Here is a 26,486-nt window from a genome sequence, read left to right as displayed (position 1 = left end):
TCTGGTAAAGTCGCCTACTTCAGCACTATCTTCACAGAAATCTCGTTGCTCTCATTTGGAGTGTGATAATAAAATGCTCCACTGAATTTCTCAGTGCAGGAATGAATTAGGGAAATAAGGTTCTCCAGGTTTTAAGTGGCAGCAGAAATGTCACCAAGTGATTCCTCTTCTCTAAAACAAGAGGATTTATTGTGGCTGCAAGCAACATGATTATGTGCACAGTTTTTTTTTTTTTTTTTTTTTTTTTTTTTTTGGAATTGCAGATGTCCACCTTTCTTTGTGTTGTAGGTTGGACAACTAAAGTCAAAGCCAGTGTAAATTTTAATTTAACATTTCAGAAATAATGAGCTCAAATATGCGTTTCAAATACAATACATGTTATGACTAAACTAATTTAACCTGTCTGCATTAAAATTCATAGACCTTTTAAAAACATGCCACCTCATTTCATTTTCTTACATTGTTGTCAAAATTGTATTTAAGTGTTAAAGTGCAATCAAAATTGTGTGTATCCTTCAGCTGCCATCTATTAGTAGCAAAGCCGCTTAAACTCATTGTTCTCACTGTTAGAAAGCCAAATTGAATCAATTCACCACATGAATGACCGAGTGCAATTGCATTTGTTGTTTTCAAACTAATTTTATTTCCTGGTAAAAGGTGGGCCACCTTATTAGTGTACATTTTTGTTATATACCACAAATGCCACATTCTACGTAATTTATTTTTTCTTTCTTAGGAAATGTCCTATTTGTGAAAAAAGGAAGCCATAAATTGAGAGAGGAAAAATAACAATGAGCAGGAACAAAGGGTAATGGGCTATTTTTCTTTACTCTTCTGCAGCTGGTCACTGTGGCATCCCAGAGCAGATTGTGAATGGCCAGGTTATTGGGGAAAATTTTGGCTACAGAGACACAGTGGTTTACCAATGCAACCCCGGGTTCAGGCTTATTGGCTCCTCTGTTCGCATCTGTCAGCAGGATCACAACTGGTCTGGACATCTCCCAGTTTGTATATGTAAGTACATTATTGGCACTTCTTCCTCGTAATGGCTCACCTCGAGTGTGTGGGTCTATGAGTTTTTATGTTTATTTCAGATGATAGAATGTATATTTATAGGTTTAAAAATAGGGGATTTTGTTTTGTCAAGATCCACCTTTGGGCTTGATTCCTGATCTCTGGTTTTGTATTGCCTTGATCTGCCAATATATACTATAGGCGATTTATCCTACTCTTCTGGAACAATGCCATATACCCATTAAGTACACAAAGTGGATTCGTAATATTTATTTCAAGTCTTCACAACAAATTTGATCTGCTTCAGACTTCATTAAATTTGACTTCTTCCAGTCTTACTTTCACACCAAGGAATGCTGTTGTCAGATGGTTGGGCTTTGGGATAATGCAATCACTGATTGAAAATTATCTGATTTTTTAAAATGTTTTCTTCAGTATTCAGGGCTGATCAAGTTGAAACTCACCAACTGATTTATCTGTGTATGTCACATCTTTCTTACCCCAAAGTCTTCTATTTTTGCTCGAAAGACTCTAAAATCAGTAGCCAAAACGTGAACAGCTAATGTAATTTTCAATTTTCAGTATAATCATATTTTAGTGCACTGAAATTTTCCATACAAGTTGTTCGTGACTTGGATTCTTATTCCCTCATTACCCTCTGAGTTTAATTATAAGTACAGTGACAGTTGGCAAATTGTGACCTCAATAATGGCATGTTGCTCCTTTGCTACATTTTATCTTCATTTTTTTTTTCTTTCCAACACGTACCTTTTTGGTGTTTCTCAACTCAGCTGTCACTTGCGGCCACCCTGGCAGCCCTATTTATGGCCGCACCACAGGCGATGGCTTCAACTACAATGATGTTGTGCGCTTTGCCTGCAACAAAGGCTACACCCTGGAGGGACCCTCTACAGCTCAATGCCAGGCAAACCGCCAGTGGAGCCATCAGCCTCCGACATGCAGAGGTAAGGTCCTCGCCACGGAGCGCCTGCTGAATTTATAAATACTTGCCAGTCTGACAGCATTTAGGTACCAGAGGGACACGTTTGCACTTTGATAGTTGAACTCTGCCTTCTTCACCATATCTGCTGTTGGCGTTGAATGTACCGTTTGTGGATGTAAGAGAAACCAGTCTCAAGCTGGGAACATATGTGAAGGGTTTTGATTAATTAGATGCAGCTTTAACAGCTTATTTTGCTATCAGAAATGGAGCATATTCAAAGAGCAGAGTATTACATCTACTAAAGCTGTTTGTTTTTTTTCTTTGGATTTCTTTCCATAACAAAGGCCATGTTTATCTAATGCTTCCCTACTTATGTAAGGCTAGCCAAAAGGAAAGCAGGTAGCTGCCAGATAACAGAAATAGGATCCAGGCTGGAGCAAGTGCTAGAGCAGAATGAGAAAATCTTTCCAGGTCTTCTGGGATTATCCTGTTATCTGAAGCTAGAGTAGCCACAAAAATGATTCATCCTCCAGATGTATCAAACTCATTCACAAATCAGTAGATGGTGACTTGTTGCTTACCCTGACATGGGCAGCAAATAGGTATTTGGCTACATAAAAAAGTTGCACTAAATACTTACAGTATGCAGGATCTTAAAACTTGTTTTTTCAACAGATCATCATGTAATGAAGCTACAGCATTAAAACTAAAATATATCAGTAATCCTAGATTGTATGGAAACTGGATCATCCTTCCAGCTATTTCGTCAACAGTTTTTTTTTGTTGTCAAATGATATAAAATTCTTACTTTAACAGATTCAAATCTTAGAATATAATAAGTGACATAACATTGCACATATCCTGCTACATAACATATTTGGGTTTTCTGAGCTTTGTCCATGTGTGATCTAGACAGTTTTATGTGTTTTTGCCCCATCATACCAGAGAACAATCCTTATGTGTACATGTAGAATAAATGTACTGCACATAAACTTAGCTCTAGGATTATGCTACAAACATATGAGATTCAGATGATGCAGTCCTGATGGTTCTTTTTAGTACGAAATCACCCATTAAATCAGAGGTTCCCAAACTGTGGGGCGCGCCCCCTAGGGGGGGCACCGTGTCATTGCAGGGGGGGCGCGGGAAGCCGTCTGAATGAAAAAAAAAAAAAAAACATCAACACTGTATGCGCTGGGTTTTTACCTTAGAATGGCCAACTCTCTGTTATTCCTATGTCAATTTGATACAATAGAGGCTTCCACACTTCCCATATTTGTGTCCTCTGTCACTTTTATCAGCAGTTAAACTGTTTAATCCGTTGTTAACATGTTGTAACCTGTTTTTCCGAGCCGCCTTTAAACGCGCTGGGTTTCCACCTGTGAAGGAGACCTGCTGCTGCTGTGCGGAGCTACGTAGGTTTGTGTTAGAATCACGGCAGCAAACCAGCAAAACGCAAAGAACTTTTCACAGTTTTTCCCTCCAAACTAACCGACTGAGTTGAGAAAAGCTGTTGGATGCAGGTAATGTTAGCTAAAAGATGACTAGCTAGTATCAATACAGAACCTTAAGCTTAACAAGTACCTTGAAGGCTACCGATGTTGGTGTCTATTTTCAGCTACCTACATTCATTTTGCCCCCCAAAAAACTTTGGAATAATTTCACCTTCATCTAATTTCAGCTGAACCACCTTGTCAGTAATGACGTCTTGGAGACTTCTTCTGTATTTAAAATAGTTGCTTTTGTCTGACAATAGACAATATATGTTAATTTGGTTTTCATGAAGCAGCATGAGAATCTATTATTATCAGAGGTGCCAAATATAGCCCTTGCTTACCTTTCATTCTGTTCATTAAACAAAAAAAGCCACTGTTTAGGTCATGTGGACAGTTTTATTTTTAACTCGCAAGCTTGCTGACAGATAACACTTATGCAAATTAGGATCCAAGTAAAGGATGCAGTGTGAACAGTTTCCAGGAAATATCCCTTGTGAAATGTGTGAAGGGATTTAGGCAGAATGCCACATTAGTATTTTGTGTGTCCTTTTTACTTAATGTTTTGTTAAAGGGAAATTATTCCTGACAAATGGCTGCTTCATAGCAGCTTGATATAAACAGGGTACACTAATAACAGAGATACATCTATCATACTAAATTAATCAAACAAATGGTTAAAAAGCACATTTTACAGAATACATGTTTATAAATAAAGTATTAACAGCATTAGTAAGGCTTTTTGTGGGTCTAGATGTGTGAAAATGAGAGTTTGTATTCTTTGTTTTCTTAAATTATACACAATGGCAGACCTCCCCCTCTAAAAGCTCTGCCAGGCAAATGGCCTCTGTGTACTGGTTTGCCCTAATTGAAATTATGCAATATGCATGCATTTAGGGGAAAGCCTGCCTATGTTTATGTTTATGTATGTAAATTACAGCCAGAGTCAATTACAGTCCTCGAGACCAGAAACGTTCGCATTACACATTTGGAAAAAAATTCAATAAATAAATAAAGGAGTGTCGACTAAAAGCTGATGGTAGTTTTGTTGCTGAAGAAGAAAAAATAAAATTAAGTAAAACGGCTTGCTCCATGCCTGCCTTTACAAAAGCTGTGGAGAGAAGTCACATGTTTGAATGAATCATGAAAACCTCTTGCTATATCTAAGCAAAACAGGTATTCTGAATGTGATTAGCTTCCTTATAAAGTCAAATGTGCTTTTAGTTTTGAAGAGTACTTAAGTCATCATTATTCATATAAAAATATGTACATAAAAACAGGAAAATATTTATTTTGTTTTGTTAACGTCTGCATTTGTTGTTTCTGGCTGAAAAGAGAAAAACTACTTTTGTGCACATTGCTTGCATGCTGTGGACTTGACAAGGGCATTTGCTCCTGCATGTATTTGATGCACTCAGCTTTTTAAGTTTGGTACAGAAATGAACAAAACAGTGTGGGCTAAACAACTGAGGAGATTGCACTGCCTTGTGAATTCACCCCTCTGTCTTGATTGTCTACTTGCATTCGCAGTGGGCACCATATGCTTCTCTGTGGCATTGCAACAACATAGTTATGGAAACTGTCTAGGACATAACAGCACGTCTGATAAAGTAGTCCTCTATTATGATGAAGTTTTTCCTCTGTACATTTATTTTGGTGGAAATATGTTTTCACCAAAAAGATAATTGTTTTTTTTTTCTTTTGGTGGGTTTTTATTTTTATTTTTATGAACATGGTTAAGATAAACAAGAAATTCTGAAGTTAAGGGTTTTAATGGCATGTATTTCTTTTTCTTCCCAGTGGTTAACTGCACAGATCCAGGCATCCCTGCTAACTCTATTCGAGAGAGTAAAATTGAACATGGAAACTTCACATTTGGCAGTGTTGTGTTCTACGACTGCAACCCTGGATATTACCTGTTCGGTTCATCCGTGCTCACCTGCCAGCCAATGGGCCACTGGGACAAACCTCTCCCAGAATGCATTGGTAAAATGGACATTTCTTTCACTAATGGGACACTTTTATCCTAGTGTTTCTAATTAGATTGGTAATCCTTGTTCTGTTAACTTTTGCTTCCAGTTTTACAGGTAAAAGTTTATAAGTCCTCCACTTGGTAATATCTGTTTAAACTTTTGAATCAGTTCTTATTATGCTTCTCCAAAGCAAAACACTAAACTTAAATCAACTCTGCAGTGTGAACTTCAGCGTTTTCCTTGCTGTGTAATTCTGCACCCACACCCTGGGTTATTATGCATTCTGTTAATGCCCGAGTCTACCAACAATAATCACCTATTTCTATTGAAATTATCTGAAGTATAGCTCTACATTTTCCACACAGGCTGAAATAGCACTTAATTTCATGGTAGAGAGACGAAGCTCATCATTTATTTTATCAAATCAAATCCTAATTAAAGAGGCACGCAGAAGTGTCTATCACGTGTTTTGAAACTTGCTTCAGGCATCATTGACGATTCGGTTATGGTTTGTGTTTACTGAATTACAGAAACTTACTTCGCATTAGGACGACTCAGACCAAAGGCAAACAAGCATAGAAAGTAGAAAAATAATATAATTTGTTTATTTTTTTTAAACAAAGCTGTAAATAAAGAACAAGCTTACATTTTACAATAATGTTTCAAGTTATATGTGTTTCTTGTGTCTGTTGCCATATGTATTGCTTAGCACTTTTTAAACAATCCTGATATATATTTTTTTCTGCTTTCCATGTTCTGTATTAAAATTAACAGTAAACTCCCATCTTACCTCAATCCTTCCCGCATCCCACTCACCCCCAAAAAAGAAAAAACATCTGAACTGAGATATTAGCAAATCCCGTAAGCTTGCTGATGCACAGGTAAGCAGATACAAGTAGATCACCTTTAAGTGCACAGGACATATTTCAATCATTGAATGAAACCTCTGCAACTGATCAATGTCAGTGAATTGTTAGCAATTAATTTCTCATAAGACCACATAACTGGTCACAGACACATATAGCCAGGGAAGCAGTAGTCACAACCTCAAGTATGGCAAATCCAGTTGCTTTTAATGTTTGGCACCTATTAAATATGCATTATTTCACATTCCATCTCCACTGTTCCATTGGTATGTGGAGCCGACAGCTATACAGACTTTCATGCAGCTTGTTATATTGCAAAACAAATAAATTTATTTAATAAACAACTAAGAAAAGCCAAAAGATCAAGGTGACTGCAGTAGATGATGCACTGTTTCAGTTTCTTCTTCTTGAAAGAAAAAAACTGATAGATACTACAATAAAGCAACAAGTCTCAGCTTTGATGTCACTTTCTTAGTGCAAAAGAACCGAGGTTGACACTGCTGTCTGAACACGAACAGTAGTACTTAATTTGAAGAGAGTTGGGGGTTTTTTTTTCTCCCTTACGAAGCTGTGTGTAGTCTCAACTGAGATGGTGTTTGGTTATTCTTGAGCATTAAAAATCCTCAAGAGAAATACATTTACCTTATAAATCTATTGAAAACCATTTGCACACTCACATTATGACCATAACTTAGCAGGAGTGCATATAAATCTCTGAGTCTGAGAGGTCGGTTTGTGGTTAGACTAAACCAAATAAATCAATGAAACAGTCAGATGTAGTGAACTAAAGCAAAGTGCTTACAAAAAAACCCAGATCTGGTTATTATTATTTAATGCAAGTATAAAGGAACAAACACATAAAAGTTGCTGACGTGACAGTCAGGAGATTTTTCAGGACAGATATCAGCTAACTTTAAGTCTGACTGAGCAATGTTAAACATGTTTTTTATTAAGGTGGAGATAATATCTTAGGGATTTTATAGCTGCTAAGGATTTTCTTCCAAAATGTAAAATGTCCTAAGTGCGTCTCATAGTCTGTATAATGGGTTGCAAAAGTAATTTTTTCTACATTTTGCCACAGTACCAACTCAAAACTTTACTTTATTAGAATCTGGCCCTTATAGAAGAGTTGCAGAAAAACTAAAGTTAGAAAGACAGCTTTACTAAATTCCATTCATATTTTGTCAGAAGAATACATCCAAGCAGAGAAGTACTGGAAGGAATTGGATTAAAGCAAATTTGCATGTTTGAATGGCCCAATCAACTTGTAGTCAATTTGTAGCATGACTTGAAAACTGATACCCTGATGCTGTCTGATGAAAGCAACTGAGCTTGAGATGTTTTCCAAAAACAAAAGGGCAACAACATTTATATAAAAATGTGCTTTTAATTGTAATTACTTGTAATTGTAGCAAAAAATGGTTCTATCGTGACTGAATAGAAACCCACCACCATTTTTGATCAATTGAATAGATTTTTAATTTGTAGAAAATGTTTCTCTACTCTACACAAATCTGTGGGACAAAGTGTGACATTTCAAGTTTGAAAGGATTGAATAATATTGCAGGGCACCATAATTGTCATCTGCTTATGAAGACGAAACCTTCAGCATAACATTTTGCTCTTACCACGTCTCCCTGACAGTAGTGTAACCTTTTGCAAATTAAAAATTTTACTTGACAATGTAATGACCCATCCAGGTGTTCTTTATATGATTTAACTGAAATGAAGGGCCATAGGAACAGCACTCTTTAATGCCCAAAGAACTTACAGTGTGAACTATAAAATCTGATAGTCTCATGAATGTGTGCTCAAATTACTCTATTTAAGCAACTCTGAAGCTAATTCGCAATTCAAAGCAGTTTATTAGAGGGATACTTGCTAAATTTAACAGAGCTTCCCTGAGCTTTACTGTATCATTCTCTGTGCTGTAAGATGGAGTAAGAATGTTGAGGTTTTTTTTAATCTTCCTCCCACAGAAAATACTGTGTGCGCGTGCATGGGTGTGTGTGTGTACAAATAAACAGGATTTATTAAGTTAGTCCTTCTGCTGCTCCCCTCATGCAGAGGTTGATTGCGGCCACCCAGGCATGCCACCCCACGCAGCGATCACTGGAGAGAAGTTTACTTTTGGCTCCAGAGTGCGCTACTCCTGTCGCGACGACCGTCAGCTCATCGGAGATTCATCGCTTACTTGCCAACTGAACGGACACTGGAGCGGCCCACTGCCTCACTGCTCAGGTATGCTGAACCACACAAACATTTTGTGGTATTATACACCCATTGCAAAAGTTTTTTTTTTTTTTTTTTTTTTTTTTTTTTTACCTCCCATTGAACAAAATGTCAATTGTAATTCTTAATCTGAGTGACTACACTACTAGTAGCTGACAAAAAAAGTATCAATGGCTCATTTCATTTCTCATTTAGTCTCTAAAAATGAGAAGAAAACAAGTTATTGAATGAATGTGCAGCAGAGAATTTCCATACTGCCTGAAAGATGGTGACATCTGCAGTCAGCAGTCTAATATTTTAAAAACCACAGCTAGAATTGAATAAATACAATAACCTAAGCACACATATTTAAGAAAACCCATACACAAAACTTATGACAACTTATATTGTTCTGGGCAAGAAATGTTGTCAAGCAACTTTGTGTTTTGTTATTTAAGGTACTATATAATGCCTTATTCTACAGGAGTAGTAGTGTACACCCACTTCCAAAGATGAATCCAATTTTTATAGCCGCTGTATAACATTCAGCAGTGGGCTACTGGTGACCTGCTCCTCTCTGCTTCTCAGCTGGCACAAGTCCTAATTGCTATCTAGTTCCTGCGTAGGTTTAGGCTCTACAGTTATGCCGGCTCTCATTGCTTCAAGTAAATTGACAAAATAAAGGACAGTAATGCTCATTGTTTATATGTGCGATGAACAGGCTGCTTAGAAAACAATACAAAATGTTCATTTCAAATCTCTCGTTCCTAATGATATCTGAAAATACAATGTACAGAACTAGATATCTGACAAATTACAATTCACTCCTCACCACTTTCTAAATGTTGAACAAAATAACAGTGAAATGCATTTGACTCTGTCATTATTAAAATTTTAAATAAATAACTAGAGAAAAAAAAGATTGCAACTGATTATTTTGGACCAAGTATCAAAATAATGGACAACAAAAAAGTCTAACGCAAACTCTGCTAATAATTCAATTGTATAGTACAATTTCTACTTAAAGCTGACAAAGTAAAAGTTTACATTATTTAAATAGTAAGTGGTGATTAGCCACTTTTGCAAGTCATACGCACATTAGATGCATTGGCCACGTACAGCATAGCTTCATTAATTTAAAATGAAGTGCTAGCAACCCACTTTAACCCTGTTCATAACCTAAAATATTTGCTGATACAAATCAAAAGGCCACTCATGAATGAATAGAAACCAAAGTGATATCACTGGTTTGAGACTAAACTGAAGCTAATTGGTTTAGTCATTTGATTGAAATGTGGAACTATTTTGCTGCTCACTTGATCTACTAATCATGTCGTATTTAAAAAAAAAAAAAAAAAAACTAAATCCAGATATCTCCCTTTAGCTGTAAAGATTGCATTGTAATACTGTCTAGCTTTTATCAGGAAACTGTTCCTTTACTGACAGAAAACCCCTAAAAGGCACCAAAATGAAGTCACAACTTGGCAGGTTTGACAAACACTGCTACAATATTGGAAGCCCACCTACAATACTGAAAGCATTTCTCTGCATTATTAGAAAAAAATTTGAGCTCCAAAGAGACCGTGCCAATTTAATACCATCAAATGCTGCACAATGGACTTTTCTACCCTTTTTTAAAGACTCCCTTCTGTCTCAAAATATTTGACCTTTTGCTATCCACAAGTTCACTCTCTACTCTAAAAGGTTTTTAACATTTCCGAACTGGCTCTCCTGTGGTTTATCTGATGTCGCTGCATTTGGCGGAATGAAAAAGACCAAAGATGGTGAGCCACTGCCAAACAGCAACTACAGACCTTTATTCTTCAGTAATTCAGTCAAAGGGAGTCTTCATCTTAAAATAAATAACGGATAAGTGGTAACATTGAATCTGAGTTAGCTGAAGAGGATCCTTTGCAAGTATAAATCCTTTGAAGTCAACTCCATAACCCGTTTAAACATTTTAAGTTCCAGTTTTTCCTTTTGACATTTTTATAAAGTAAGAAAGAGGGTCTTGTAATGTGGAGCTCCCGACCTACAGCTTACCTCCACCCCTCAAGCCCTGTTCCCCCTCATCACACTTAAACGATCCTGACCATGAAAGTAGATCTTTTTATCTGAATCTTCACTTGGTTTGTTAAACTAGCTGACCCAGAAGTAATGTTTGTAAGCAGACTTGAGGGGTAGTTATTCTCTCCCTGTCAAAGGGCAGTTCAGTTTCTCTTCTCACTTTGGATGTTTTGGATTTACACAGGCAGTTTGAAAGTAGAGGATCTTAAGACTCTAAGGATATGTACTTGATCGTATCGGTTCAAATCTGTCTTACTGTCTGAGCTGTCCTCACATTTCTTGCTGGGGTGTGACAGCGGCGACAGAATGATGGGTGCCAAAGACATGTTAGCGTCACCGAGAAGCAAAGTTTGGCCTGCGTGATTCTGTCCCACCAAAGACTTACAGTGGCAAAAGTTGTTGAGTACTGTATTCTGGCTGTAATAGAAACGCGCTTTGTCTCATGTAAAATTTCTGCATGGGACAGAGCAGTTCTATCGACTGTTCTTCTATCCTCTAACCTGCTTTGTTCCATGTAGGATACCATGTTTGTAGGAAACAAAAACAAATAGACAAACATGGAAGTTTCTTTCAAACTTCCATGTTTGTAATGTTTTGTAAGAAAATCCGAGTGCTTAACATTTGCATGAATTACTTTGACATTTACCTTCCCATTTTAATATTATCCTGCAGTAGATGCACCCTGTCAGGATAACCGTTTTTCCAAATGGCAGGCTGATAGTTTACAGTGTTGACTTTGCCTCCCACAGCTCAGTCTAATCGTATATCTAAGGGACAGATGAGAGATAGTGGTCCACTGGAAATATTTTCATCCTTTTAACCTGCAGGATGTGTCAGAGCTCCAGAATGAAACTAACTTGCTCTCTGACTGAGGGTTTATTCACATCTAACACATTTGGTCTGCTTTAAAAGGGACCTGTTATGGGAAATTCACTTTTAGCAAGTTTTTGACTTAAACCGCTGCTGCATCTTTGGAGATTGTGTGAGAGGCACAACTTTGTCTGCTTCTTATTCACATCTGTTTGCAGCTATTTTCATTTTTGCAAAAAAAAAAAAAAAAAAAGTAATGCAGATGTTTAGAATGCCCTACAGACCTATCCTAAGCATAATAAGTTCCCTATGCTAAATTTGTTCACATTTAGATGGAGGTAGGCAGTCTTTAGCTTTATTGGATTAGTGAGACTCCAGTCAGGGGACTTCTTGACAAAACCACCAAAATGTTTTTTGAACAAGATCTTATGCCTGAAGTGGTCTGGTGACGATTTGCACTTCATCAAAGTACAAACCAGCAGTGAAGGCCTGCTGGTTTCAGACCTTCACAAGAAACACAAGAACTTTTTAACTTCAGTCAAGTTCACCGTTGTCAAGCTTATTCAGCTAATTCATGATTTTCTTTGTGTTTTTGAGTTTGTCACTGCTCAATCTGTCTTAGAAGTACAATTCACATTTCAACTTCATTTGTGTGTGCGCTGAAAGAAATGCTTTCACAAGGAGAGTCTCCTTGTGAAAGCTCAATAATTTCAATAATGCGCTCTGTTGACATTGCAGGCTTTCTTCAACTGCTAATATTCAGTTCAGGTAATAAATGGAAGAATTTGTTGAAATTTGTTAACCTTAGTAGCACTGTGTGAAAGACAAAACCACTATTCATTTAAAATGTTGCAGTCATTAAACTCCAGTAAAAATGACATCTTTTGCGCATTTATCTCATGTTATGTTGTCCTTATAGATAAAATTAATGCACGCCTTAAAAATCAAATTTAGAAGTAATAAAATTTTAAGAACTTTTCTTTATTTTCTCAACTCTTACTATAAAAGTAATGTATATAATCCAGAATTTCTGACTCTTTTGATAAATGGCACAAGTGTAAAAACGAGCCAATAATCTCAATAAAACGCTGATGTAAAAAGAAACAGAAAAATATTCCTAACTGTACCACATTTCCTAATCACAATACAAAGTTTTCAGATTGTAACATTCCATTTGACCTTATTTCCAATCTGCCTGGAAAATAGATCTTCTGAAATTGATGTAAGAAGATCTGGTTGAGCCTTGTGATTACAACGGGCAACCTTTAAGAAGCTGTACTCATAAGTGTTCAGACTGCTTTGCTTGTCTTTGGAGACCTAAATATTATTAGAGTGATAGTTTTAATGTTCTGGCTTTTCTTCAGAATGTAATGGATTTTTTTTTAGGTAAGAAGTGAAGATGAAGCAGAGCTGCTTGCGTTTTTTTTTTTCTTTTTTTTTGTCTTTTTAATCACCTATCACTTAAGTTAAGAAAGGCTTTCCATTATTAAGAAGATTAGATCAACATCCTGCTGTTTTGACAGATGAGTCTTTCTTATAATGATGATGAGCAATTCTGAATCTTATCTCTCTGTCATTCATTCTGAGTCGTGTGCCAATATAGCCCTGCTGCAGCCAGCTGTCTTATGAGACAGAGTAACCGCATGTGCTTTTACATTAAGCATTCAACTTGTCTAAAAACCAAACAGATTTGATACATTTAATTAATCGTGTTCAGAAATTCATCAACTGTTTATGTTAAACCAAATTAATGTATTGACTTTGTTCTAAAGTATTGAACCAGCCAATGAGAAATAACTGTTTATACAACGAATGCGCTGAGGACATTTATGGTTAATAATTATTTAACTTAGGATAATTTGCATAATTTGTTTCACAGTTGCAAATTAACTCTGTATCAAACTGAACATTTTAATCAATGTTGAATGTGAATGCATCATCTTTAGAGATTATACCGCATCAGCACTTGTGATTAACTAGGAAATCTGCAGCATATGATGGAGAGAAGAAGCCACTGTAAATCACCTGCTTGCCACTAAAAGACGTAATGGATTCACACTTGGCAGTAAACAGCTGTTACAGTTATAGCAGAAACTGGAGCCACACAGCTGGAGCTCATCTGTTGCTTACAAAATTTAAAAACATTGTGGCGCTAAACACATTTGGGCAATGAAGTTAGTGCAAGTGTTCATTTTTGCACATAGTTTTCATCAATGTGGAAGATGGCCAAAGAACAGGAAGTAGACCTTTGTGTCAAGTATTATAGATGTTTTGTTCCACTTTCTCCCTTTTTTATCGCTTATACTATATTGTCTGCGTTTATCTGTATTTTATCATTGTCATACAATAATGTGCAACAGACTTTAGCCGGACTCCTGTAATATATTAAAGTCAGTATAAAGGATAAAGTTTTTAACTTTATTTCTCTTTTATTCCTTTGTAAATTACATTACACTTATCAAAAATGCAATTTAATATACTGGTACCTAAATGCTTATTTTTTATTTTTATTTTTTTTTCCCATTTTGTCACATTCCACAATTTAAAGTTTTATTTTGACAAATAAAAATCAGAAAAATGTGGTGGAATGTTGGGATTTAAACTCTGCAAATGCAGCTTATCTGTATCCTCTTTCTTTCTTCCTTTATTTACTCGTTCCTTTTAGAGAATATTAATAAACAAAATGACATATGCAGTGCAGGAATTAAGTCTGGGGAAGATTTAAAGAAGAATAAGGTTATGAAACAATATACCTAGTGTAGCCCATCATCTGAAAATTGGAAAATTGTAACACTACTGCAAACCTGCCAAGACATGGCGGTCCACCTTATCTGATAGGCCAGGCAAGGAGGGCATCAATTTACAGAAGAGTGTCAAGTAGAAAGCTCTTGGTGAAAGCATTTCATTAAAAGGGCAGTTTGTCGAAGACATGAAAATCCTGTGGAACATGGTACCCTGGACAGATGACACTAACTTTATCTTTGACTCACTCTACATAAAAAAAAAAAAAAATCTAAAAAAAAAAAAAAAAACGCTATGTGTATTTGAAAAATACTGCCGGATGGTGTGTTCACACGGAACACATCATCCATATTATTGACCAATAGCACAGTGCGTTGGTGAAATTTTCTTTCATGCAGACTTTGAATGAGTTCGAAGTTCATGAGACGTAGATGGAGCTAAATAAGGGAAAATTCTGGAACAAAACCTGATAGAGGCTGCAAATAACATAAAACTTGGGCAGAGGTTCTCCTTCTAACAAGACATTGACTGCTAACATACAAGCAGAGATGCAGTTTAATATTTTAGACCAAAACTTTTCATGTGCCTACATGGCCCAAAGTCCAGACCCAAAACCTGTTGTTAAAACCTGCAAGATGCTAAAAAACATTTGGAAACACTAAGACTCCTTCTACCTTACATTTGAATGCCCATTTCATGTTGGTCTATTATATAAAGTACAATATTTAATATTGTGACTGTGAGGTAAGAAAAATGCAAAAAAAGAGTTTGACTTATAAGTATGTTAGCACTTTATGGAAAGGGCTTGACATTTTGAAAATGGCACAGTTTAATTCAGTAGTAACAACACAAAACAACAGGACTCTGAATTCCTCAGAGATCCAACCTGGCATCGGCAGTAGCTCTCATCCATGCAGCCATTCATGCATCTGTCCATTCCCTCATCTTTTCTCCCTTGTTAATTAGTAAGATGGTGCATCAGACTGCTTGCCAAGCTGTTCCCTTTTTGTTCTCATCTGTTGCATGGCTGATTTTAAGACCTTATTATTTCCTCACAAAGGGATCTTGGTGAATGGACATTACCTGATATTCAAACCAAACTCTGACCACCATCCCAATTAGCATGATTATAGCTGTCCCATTTCAGGCGAAAGAGAATAATGAGGCACCGACAGCTGCTGTAGGACTTACAAGAATCTACTGGTACAGCTGTACTCACTAAGACAAATGCATAGTGGTGCTCATCACGCTCCACAAATGTATGCAAGTACATGCTGGGAGATGCACAAACAGCTCAATCTCTCCGAGCCACACCAACATATGCAGCCGTTCATGAACACTCAGCACCAGCCACAGCCACGTACGAACCTATCCGCTTCTGCTGTGAGTCATTGACCTGACAAATGCAGTTTGTAGACATATGCGCTGAGGGATGTGTGTAGATGATATAAGGTTTGTGTTTGTGCTTAAAGACTTTGTCAACAAGTCCAGTATTACCACAGCCATTTAGTGCTCTGTACACAGAAAGAGCAGCAGCTAAAGTCCCTTGGGAAGGAGGGAAGGACAGGATGTTTTTGCAACTCAAGAATCGGTCTTAAGCCTGATATGGTATAAATCTCTCACAAATATCTCTATATTTCTATATCTGTATATTTGGATGTGATAAAATTGTCTTCTCAGCTGCTCAGCTGTTTTTTTGGGGGTTTTTTTCGTTTATATCTGTCAGAATTGAAACGGGAACCGTTATATTTTTGGCTGGTGTTATGCGCTACTGTATGTACTTTTGTTCTCTCCCCTGAGGGTGACCCCATTGAATACAGCCCCCACCCCGTAGACTTTCCCTGGCAAACAAACCACTCAACTGTTCATCACAACATGAAATCTTCAGCACTGCCCTGATTCCATACCTGTCATCTTTATTTTCTCTCTCGTTTCCTATGGCTTAGAGTGTGAACATGTCCTATTTCTCTCATGCATAAGAGACGGGCTTAAAAGGAACAAGAAGAGAATTTATAAAAGGCACATCGGCGTCTGTATCTGATTGAATACGTAGTCAAATGTAGCAGATTGTGCAAGGTTGTGACTCTGAAAGTGCTTAAGTTCCTTCACAGAAAAAAAGTGTGGGGATAATTCAGGATAATGAAAATGCATTTACTGGTAGCTCCAGAGGTCACAATGTATTCATAATTTCTTATAACCACATTTGGTTGTCTCTTAATGCTGGCTCTGCTGATTTTTTTTTTTTTTTTTTTTTCATTTTTTTATGGGCAGAAAAGCTTCTGGTGTCAAAGCTGAAAGACGCATTGGTCTGCCAGGTCGTTGGCATGGTGACAAATGGTAAATGTTCAGCCTTTAAAGAAGTCCTTTTAACCTTAGCACTTCTGAAATAAAAGCTCCACGCCTGCCCTTGGGTGAATTTTGCATTGTATCACTGCTTCCTAAAGGTTCAAGTGACCACACCAAAACTCCCCATACTTTTTTGTCTTCTTGACAGGAAAGAAGCCTATGTTGTAAACTCCTGCCATGTGCCAATTTAAAAAGGATCCATCTGTGCACACACGCACACAAACATGCGTGCACAGCTAAAGTGGATGGACTCTTCACTCTCTGGGTTTCATTGCTCCGTGTCTGGTTATCTCTTGTTGCAGGTGACTCTTCAGGCACCTGTGGGGACCCCGGCACACCTGCCCATGCCAGCAGAGAGGCGGGGAACTTCAAAGTGCGCAGCAAGGTGCGCTTCACCTGTGCAGTGGGACACACGCTGTACGGCTCAGCAGAGAGGATCTGTTTCCCCAATGGGACGTGGTCTGGCAAACAGCCATTCTGCAAGCGTAAGGAGACTTTAAAATTTCTGTGGGATGTTTTGTATAAATGGTGTGAGAGCAGAGAGGAGTCATGAAGAGAAGTAACAAACACAATTCTTCACAGATAAGCACTCCCACACATGCCCACCGAGATGCATTAGTTGCTTTAAGGCTGGGCATCGAACATCACGACTGTTTTTTTTTTCTTCCTTCTTTTTTTCAATGTTAAATCACAGTGCTTTTCAAAAGTATTCAAACCTGTTTTTGATATTTTAAGTGTTGTCACTTTACATGTTTATTAAGATTACATATTGTTCTATTTGTGTTGGGGTTTTGTACGTAAAAGTCTTAAAAGTGAGGCTAATTTTTAAAACAAACCAAACATGCTAAAATCTTTTTATGGGAGAAAGAATGAAGATTCTTTCGTTATTTTGTAATAAAATATTAAAATTAACTGAATGGATACCTTTGCTGTATGCTCAAAAGTCCAAATGAATGTTAGATTTTCACTGTTTATTTTTGATCTGACGGCGTCATGACTGTTATTTATCTGTGTCTCAAGGTCTGAACTCTCATCTGAAAATATGTCTTTTTATCGATTCAAACAAGTGAAATGCAGCAACAGTTCAAAGAACAAAATAAGCTGTTGAGAAGCACTGTGAGAACAGGTTGACTTAAAATGGAAATTTCTCGACAGTCAAGGTATTTTCTAGGAGGCTGCACAGCATTTATAAAAAATTAAAAAGAAAAGTGATTGAATGTGCCTAAAAACAGAAAAAAGTGAGGCATTTTTTTGGTGTTGTACCAACATTTTCTCAGCTGCGACTTATGCAAATTTTAAATAGTACCCAGATCCAGAATAAACAGACAAACACTGCATGCAGCATGCTGGCTGCATTAAAACAAAAATGGTTTGCAAAGAGATCACATCATCAGTGCTTCACCAGATGGTAAAATATCTCGCTGCTGGAGTCAGAGTGTCTTCCAGACTCCAGCCAAAAATGTCATTAATTCCAAACACCTGAAGCCACATTTTGTTTGGATTGTGATAAATGAATCATTGTAGGGATTCTAGATATCAACTCTCAGAGGGCCAGCTTCACATCTTGCATAAATTACCCCCAAGGGTCAACCGGATATTGAGGCAAATGTTTGACTGGATCCCCCCTCCTTTACTTACTATTGGCTTAGAACAGTTTCACAATCATTTTTAATATCACCGGCCGATGTATGGTCTCTCTGATCTCCTTTACAGTGCACCTGTTTTTTATTGCATCTTCATTCCTTCTTGTGTTCATTCTGTCTTTTTCAATTCTTCTCTTTTTTGTCTTAATCTTACTGTCAATCAGCCTTTCAAAGTCTGTCCAATTTTCCATCTCTCATTTCTCTGTATCTTACTTGTTTTTTTTTTGTTTTTGTTTTTTTTTTTGGTCCGATACCCTCCTCCTTCCTTTTTTTACTCCATATCTCCCCACCCCAGGCTTTTTATCCTTCCATCTCCCAGCTGAAATCCTGATTTAAAGATTGTTTTAACCATCTTTCCAACTCTGGGGGGGAGGGAGCAGGAATTCACTGGAGCCTGAATGAATTTCATTGCTCTCTGTCTGTGATCTAAAGCCCTGTCTTGTGTTAAAGCCCATCCATCCATTATTCACAGCCCTTTACAGCACATGGAAAATGGTGACTGTGAATATTCGGCTTAATAACCAGCTCAAATGGCCATCAAGGATGACTTTATGTAATTTCAAATATTAAGAAAAAAAAATGTATGCTTGATTTTATATTTGTGCACACAGAATTACATGTAATGTGTTTGCAAGCGTAATTATGAGCTCCTGAGTGCATTTACAGCACTGTTTTATAAATGTGTTGAAGCTCTGCAGTGCGAGGTACAGTATGTGTCCCAGCAATGTGTTTGCACAGTGATACATTTGTGCGGATGCATTAAAATCAATTGAGAAATCACCACAGCAATAACAGCACGTCTGTCTCCTACAAAGAATCAGTATTTCAGATTTTCCAGGCAATTAGGTGATTGAGAGAGCAGATCAGTTTTGTAATTAGACATGATTTGCAGGAGGAAAAAGGTACATGAAACAAACTGATTTCTTTCCCACCCTTTGGGGAAACATTTTGGTGGGCAGAATTTATTTATTTTTTTTTTGCTTTGACTCTTAACTTCTTTTTTCTTGAACCAACACCTGGGTTGTTAGTTCAGTCATCATTAAAGTGACTTTTGCATCTTCACGCTGTACCTGCAGAATGTAATTATTGTTTCTGAGCTGCAGTAGGCATCACCACTGAGAGCATGAAAACTGTACGTTATTAAATGGGGCTTCATCGGGATTGCTAATGTATTTTGTCCATCACTGCATCATCTCTGGTTATTGGTCTCTCTTCATAAAGCAGTGATGTATAGATTGATGGGTCTCTGCTGGTTTGTCTCACAGAGAATTTAAGACATTCAAAAGAAAATACAGTTTATCAGATAATACAGAGGCACACAAAAATAGTGATATTTTTATAACCGTGACTTCCAGACTATAAGCTGCTACTTTTTTCAGAAACTTTGAACACTATGATGCAGCTAATATTTGGGTTTTTGCAAATCAGTTTTTAAAGGCTAGACTGCTGTCTGATGATGAGGATAGCACAAACTGAAGAGCAAATTTGCCTTGAGAGGACAAAGAAGACGACACAGGGGAAGTGTGTGTGTGTGTGTGTGTGTGTGTGTGTGTGTGTGTGTGTGTGTGTGTGTGTGTGTGTGTGTGTGTGTGTGTGTGTGTGTGTGTGTGCGTGTGTGTGTGTGTGTGTGAGGCTAATCAATTCCAACACTAAGACAACTTAGCTACTGTATGTTTTTTTATTTATTTATTTTTTCCTAAGCAGCCGTTTTGCAGGCACGTATCTGTGTATCCTACCAATACGTATTTCATTAGAAGTTAAATAACAAAATCTGTGTCTCATCTTTCTGTGCAAATGTCTCATATTTCAATGTGGACACCTGCATCTTATAGTCAGTGTGGCCTTTATGTGTACAATTTGTATTTATTGTCAAAGTTAGTGGATGCTGCTTATATTCAGATATGCTCAGTAGTTCAGAAATTACGGTTGAATTCTCTCTCTCTCTTAATTTACATTTTATTTGCTTTTAAATTTTGTTTAGACTCCCATAAATTACAATAATTTCCATGACTGAAACTGATTGTGTGTGAAGGAGAGAGAACTCCAAGTTTGCTTTGCTAGATCAATGCATAACACAGTGTCCATCCAAGACCAAACTGGTGATGTCAATGTTTCCAGCTTGAATTTCAATTCATAAAATGAATATTTGCATGGATATTCATCAAATTTGGTGAAGGAAGTCAGGAGAAATGATATTTCAGACAAGTAGCAGACATTTTGTCCTGCAGAGGGCACAAACATTGGGAGGTTTTCTGGCTATACAATATGATGATGCATGCATGTTGATACTAGCTAGTTACGTCCATCTGCTTCCAGTAGACTTGTTCCAGTGGTAATCAGACTAACTAAAGGAACCGAAAGTATTTATCTGACCAACACAAAAACAGCCTTTATTTCACTGATGAGTCTTTGCACGCACATAGCAAAGAAGGAAGGAAAAAAACTCTACGACAGTTCGGTCACCTTGAAGTATTCTTGCAGCCACCTTGGGGGCCTCCAACCCCCAGATTGTGAATCATTGATATAGAAAATCCATTACCATTTTACACCTCTGACCTTCACATCCTGTGTTTCCTCTCTTGCATGGCAGCGGTACAGTGTGCAAATCCAGGTACCCCAGCTCATGGCCACATTTCCCGTGTGGACGGCACGACTTTCTCCCACTCCATTGTGTATTCCTGTATGGAAGGATTTTTCTTGACAGGATCACCCACTCGCCAATGCCTGGCAAATGGCACCTGGTCTGGCTCAGCTCCAAACTGTACAAGTAAGTATTGCACAGATGCAGGAGTGTTCGGCTGTCTCCTGGTCATTTTGACTTTGCGTAAGAGTCAAGGCCATGCTTAGTATTTACATTGTGAAATGCACAGTTAAATATTCTTTCTGAAATCACTGTGAAAACGTTCAGCGACTGGTATTATTGTATATATGTATCGTATGGGTTATGCTTTGCCATAGTCATTAGATGTATATAGATCAATGGAGAATTAATACTGACAAAGGAAAAAGTTGTAGAAAATCTGGGTTTTGATGGTTTGAATGCATACCAGGTAAAAATTAGTCATATTCAACTTATCTAATTTTGCAAAACTGGGATATTTAGTTCTTTTTGCATCTACCACCAAATATTTGCAATTTTTGGTGAGAAGAGAAGATCTGATTTTATGTATTTATTTTTTTAAACTTCCCCACCTCCAACATTCAATCAGTATCAAGCTTTTGGTCATGGTTAAAGCTGCGCTCAGCTAAAGATTGGCTATTGCTACTGTTGCTTGGACTTCTCTTGCTCACATTTAACTTTAACAAAACTAACAGAAACTGAGTCAGTCTATTCCTCACTGTTTTAAATTAACTTCAAATGGAAGCTGAAGAAGTTCATGACGGAGAGAAAAGGATAATAGGCATACATGAAAACAAGATATAATTGTCTAGAAATTAGTTTTAGTTTCGCACTGCTTTAGCCATGTTCAGGATTGTTTCCTTTTCAGTTCTGATGCAGGCATTAAGTACATCCTTGCCAGCTGCTGATGAAGCATTGATAATAGTGTGTTTTAGTTTTGAGTTCAAGAAACTGTGTATCGATACAAGTAAATGGAAATAAAATCACCTGACTGGAGACTTAGTTTGAAATTCTATTCATTTTGCATATTATCTGGAACAGGCACAGTTCCCTTTATTTGTGTGAAGCAGAATAATCAAAGCCAATGTGAGAATAAATGGTTCGTTTCAGATGATTTTCTTCTTTGTTTGCTCTAAATTGAGGCAATCGGAGGTTTGAACTGAGAAGCTAAAATAGATAATACTGTTGGAAAAACCTAAGTCTTGGGACTAAAATATCAAAGCTGGCATTTTTTGTGGTCTTGACCTGAGCAAATAAGTCTCTGAGTAAGTAAAAACTATGCCTGTCTATATTTAATTTGTTCCAGGATGACTCTTGGAGAAAATTACATTGTTCCTCTCTCTGAAAATAACCATATTCGTTTCCCCCTTTTCCTTTAGCCTATTATTGTATCACAAGAAAGATAAATTGTATGGGCATAATTTTCAATTTTGGAGTAAAATGGCTCTCTGGAGAGATATGCACAGGGAAGAAGGCAACGGAGAGTAAGATTGAAAAGTGGATTGAATAATAATGGTCAAACATGCAGGAATCCAGGGGAGCTTTTCTTTTTTCTTCACTTGAAAGCTTGCTCATCACCAAACCGATTCCCCTTTTAACTATCGGCTCACATTAAAGTTTACTGGTCAGTTCAGGGACATCAACACTTAAGATGCTGGGATTGGCTCAGTGTGCCTTCATTAGGGAGGCAGTCATTTTCATGGTTCACGGAAAATCGATCATGTAACTTAGCAGATCAAAGTCACACAAGATTTTCAAGGGGAAAAAGAAAAGTTTTTTTGTTTTTTTACACTTAACTCTTGCTTGTGTATACACACTTTTATAAAACATGTTAGGGAAATAACATTTTATCAAAATATTAAAGTCATAAAAGGATAAAAATGTCATATGAAATGTGAAAAACATAGAGCCTCTTCCTTAAGTTTTTTTATGATGTTCTGTGGCTTTGTTGATTTATGTCCACAATCTGTTTCATATTATTTAGTACTTAGCAGAACAGACAGATGTGAAAACCTCAGATAATATCTGGATTAATGGATTTAGATGTCACCGGGTTCTAAACTAATTTCCACAATGATCTCATCCTGTAGACTACTGTTGATGCATCCTAGATAGCTAAAAATAACACGTATAAAACAACAAAACAAGACAAATCACATTCTCTGATGGAGCTTAAAGTGCTTGGGGTTAGGGTTAGTGTTAAAGTCATTGTGATTTAGCATCAGTAGAATCCCTAAAACACATCAACACAATCTCACCAGCAAGCCATATTTCAGTGCAGATAGTTTGAAAACCATTTGTGAAAATTGTCTCATTTGCTAACCTTTTTACCTGTTTTACAATTTTTGTTGAAAGAGTTTGAATTTATACTATGTCTTTTGTTGGCAGAACATTTGTGTGATATGTGTAAAATGTTCCCGGGGTGAAGTTAAATTGCATAAAGCCTATTTACATTGTGCTGTTTATACTGTATACCTTTTGCAAAAGCTAAGCTAAAATGGAGGTGAATGGTCTGAAATGAGATAAACTCAAGTGGTGATCTACTTCTAAAAGCTCTAAGTGTACCTTGGACTGCTGATATAGTAGATTAGCAAAGTATAAATCTTTTTAAGAGTAAATGTTTGTGAGTGTTGATCATCTGGGCATAAGTAGACACAACACTTCCTACAAAGGCTCATGTTTTTAGTGGTTGTAATTTTTTACATTTGCAAAACAGTTGTGGGTTTCAAGGGCTTTCTTCACAAAGCCCTTGAAAAGAAAAAAATCACCTCCAATTGTGATGATGAGCAGGATAATGCAGGATTTTTTAAACAGGTAAATAGGATCAGAAATGCAGCTCTTACTTCAGCACTTCATACTTGGAAAAAATAATCAAGGATTTAATTAAAAACCGATGTGTGATTTCATTGCTGCTGGCAGGCCTGTAGGCCCAATCCAAGCAAACACAGGAAGGCTGAAATCTAGAAACAGCACTTATGACTCCATTTCTATATAAAAATTTAAGTTGTGTAATAACATTAAGGATGGATTACTTTAGGCATTTTGATGGATTCTCATTTTGTTGAGAAATAATACATATAATTTTACACAATTGTTGTAAGGCATCAGTTTTTATCTCAATGGCAGTGAAGTTATTCCTGGCTTTCAAGGTCTGTATTCAAACAGTGCTGCTTTCACTCACTGAAGCTTGCAGGACCATCAGAAACTGTTTAAATGCAAGTAAATCTACCAATACTAAACTCTCCAGCCTTCATTTTGTCCTGAAAGGCTGCTTTTATAGATGACAAAAGCTTTATGGACATTTATAAAACCTTCAATAGCCTTGATTTTTCAGGGTACCTCACCCTAGCTTTGAAACAAAAGTTTTTTTGTTATTTTTTTCATGCTCAGAAGTGTTACTGTGACTGAGATCTTTGTGGGCAGGGGATATCGAACACACTGGTAAACGACTTGCTGTCATAGATATAATGACTGTAATTTGCAAATGAGAGACTTGGTCATCTGTTAACATAGCTTGTACTGTTTTCATATTCTTCTATAAATTTCATGAAGCTCAGGCTGGAAGTTCAAGAGCAATCCCTCCCTTTGATACTGAAAACACGGGTTGTGTAAAGCAACATATTTGCTTTAACAGAAAAAAACAAGCCACTGTTACTTCATAAATGAACAGATACTGTCCTGCGTGGGTGTAAAAATATGCTCATGTATGACTTCTGCGAGAGACGCAAAAAAGTAGTTTACTACCCACACTGCCTTTGCTGTCGAAGGAAAAATCAGATACGGCTGACAGGTTAGTTTCTGTGTGCACTGCAGGCATATTATAAATGACTGCGTATCAAGCATCAAATAATTGCCAATTGCAGAGCCATTTATTCTTCTGACACACAATACAGGATGCTGGGTTCAGGAACCTTTTATGGAGGATGCGGTGTTGGATTGATCCAAAGAAACAAAAGGCACCCAGCACATAGATTTATAGAACTTGTGTCACGCAAACACATACTGTAAATCTAAAATCAGTGTTCCTGATTTTCTATAACTAATTAGCATATAATTTCCTGCTTCATAGTGTAAAAAAATACATGTATATAAAATAAGATTTCTCATTCAGGAATTTTATCTGCCAAGATTTACTGTATTTTTATTTTTTTTTGCTCGTATACAGAAAGCAAGTCATTTCCAATCATGATCAGCATAAGTGTCAAACTCCTTGTGAGCAATTGAAAATAAACAAACTGATTTAGGGGACCAGAGTTTGGCAGAGACAGCCATATGCAGAAAACCCTCCTGCCCCAGAATGTTTAAGAGGCATCCACAAATCAGAGCCTGTGTGTGATTTAACAAGTAGCACACAAAAAAAGTGAAGTCAAAGACTGACAACTATAATTTAATCAGCGATGGCGCAGGGGTAAGACCTGACAACATAGCCGTCCAACACTTAGCCATCTGCTTGTTTTGAGAAAGCTGAGCCAAGAGAAGGAGCCAAGAGCAAACATGTGAAAAACACTACTATTTTTATTTCAGCTGGGCCCTCAATTTTAATTAGACAAATTAGATCTACCATAGGACATTTCCAATTAGGACGTATGGGGAAAAAAATACTGTGTAACTGCTGCCTCTGTTATTAAAAACACAGACATCTCTCACTTACGTCAAACAGCGCAGTTGAAACTGAGCGTTTTCGGTCCTTTAGTTGAATTTATGATTGCTCTTGCTGAACTACAAACTGTGGTTATGTATTGTCATTACATATCAGAATATTAGATGACTTCTTAAACCGTGGCACAAGTATCTATAGTGACACTTGGGCCAATCAAAATAGAATTTGGTGTTCATTATTTTTGGGATACTTCAGAAAATTTTAATTGTGATGTAGCCCTGTCAAACATCACTAGCCAGAATGATGTGTTTGAGAATACTCTTCATTGCATCATTACAGCCTTCTAAAAATAAGGAGTAGGAGTAGAGAAAGTTTCAAGTACTCCCTTTATTAACTGAAGTTGACAGCAGTAAACCAAGAACAAGTCCTAATGCGGTGTTCAATTTATCTAGTCTGAAGTGGGATCTTGGAACGTCATCAAACCCAGCTTAACGGCGTACCGGCTCCAAATTAGGAAATCTGGGGGTTTTGTTATTTATGCGTTCAGTTATTAGGCTAGCCACTCAAACTAATAACAGTGTATTTTATTACTTCTTTAGTCAAAGTGAGTCACAAGTGGCACTACTTTAGCTTTCCCACCATGGCTGTCTGTTTTTTTAACACATCCTAAAATGTGAAAAGGGAAAAGTCTACTAGCCTTCTTTCCATCAACTTGCCAGCAACAGGTTGGGAAGGAGCGTCAATATTGAGAGAAAATTCTGGGTTACCCCGGCTCTTTCTCTCAATAAAGGCATTGAGCCAGGGGTCTGCAACTCTAGTGCTCAAGTGCAGTAGGGATGCGACTTTTGGATGCATCCTTACTCCAACAAATTTTAAAAATTGTCATTTAGTGCTTTGTCTGCTCTTTTGTTTTGTAGTTGTTTTTTAAGAACGCACCAATCTATTTGTTTGGCACTTCATCGTGCTCCTGCTGTTTCTCCGATTGATTTATGTGCTTTTCATCCAACACACTCTGTTGCACCGAGAGCTCCTTTGATTACATGTTTAAGGTTCTGAGCAATAACTCCCAAACCCCAAGTGCCGCACTGTGGCTGTTTGGATTTGGTTGTCCAGTTGCATTTCTGAGCACTGACCGTGAGGATTCCAGATATTAAAGAG

At 37.2% G+C, this 26,486-nt stretch overlaps 1 protein-coding gene across 1 annotated transcript in view; it reads left to right on the top strand.

The window, feature by feature from the left end:
• Nucleotides 1-26,486, top strand: part of LOC106931503 (CUB and sushi domain-containing protein 3-like) — a 219,087-nt gene that overhangs the window by 154,932 nt on the left and 37,669 nt on the right. The window contains 6 exon segments of the mRNA XM_088014026.1: nt 841-1,014; nt 1,806-1,979; nt 5,251-5,436; nt 8,357-8,530; nt 16,768-16,950; nt 20,699-20,875. Of these exon segments, the coding sequence (XP_087870152.1) occupies nt 841-1,014; nt 1,806-1,979; nt 5,251-5,436; nt 8,357-8,530; nt 16,768-16,950; nt 20,699-20,875 (1,068 nt within the window).

The sequence above is a fragment of the Poecilia mexicana genome, unplaced genomic scaffold (assembly GCF_051168715.1).
Source record: "Poecilia mexicana isolate PSO_F unplaced genomic scaffold, ASM5116871v1 scaffold_16, whole genome shotgun sequence".
NCBI lineage: Eukaryota > Metazoa > Chordata > Actinopteri > Cyprinodontiformes > Poeciliidae > Poecilia > Poecilia mexicana.
The sequence above is the reverse complement of the archived record's forward strand: the minus strand, read 5'-3'. Positions and strand labels throughout refer to the sequence as shown.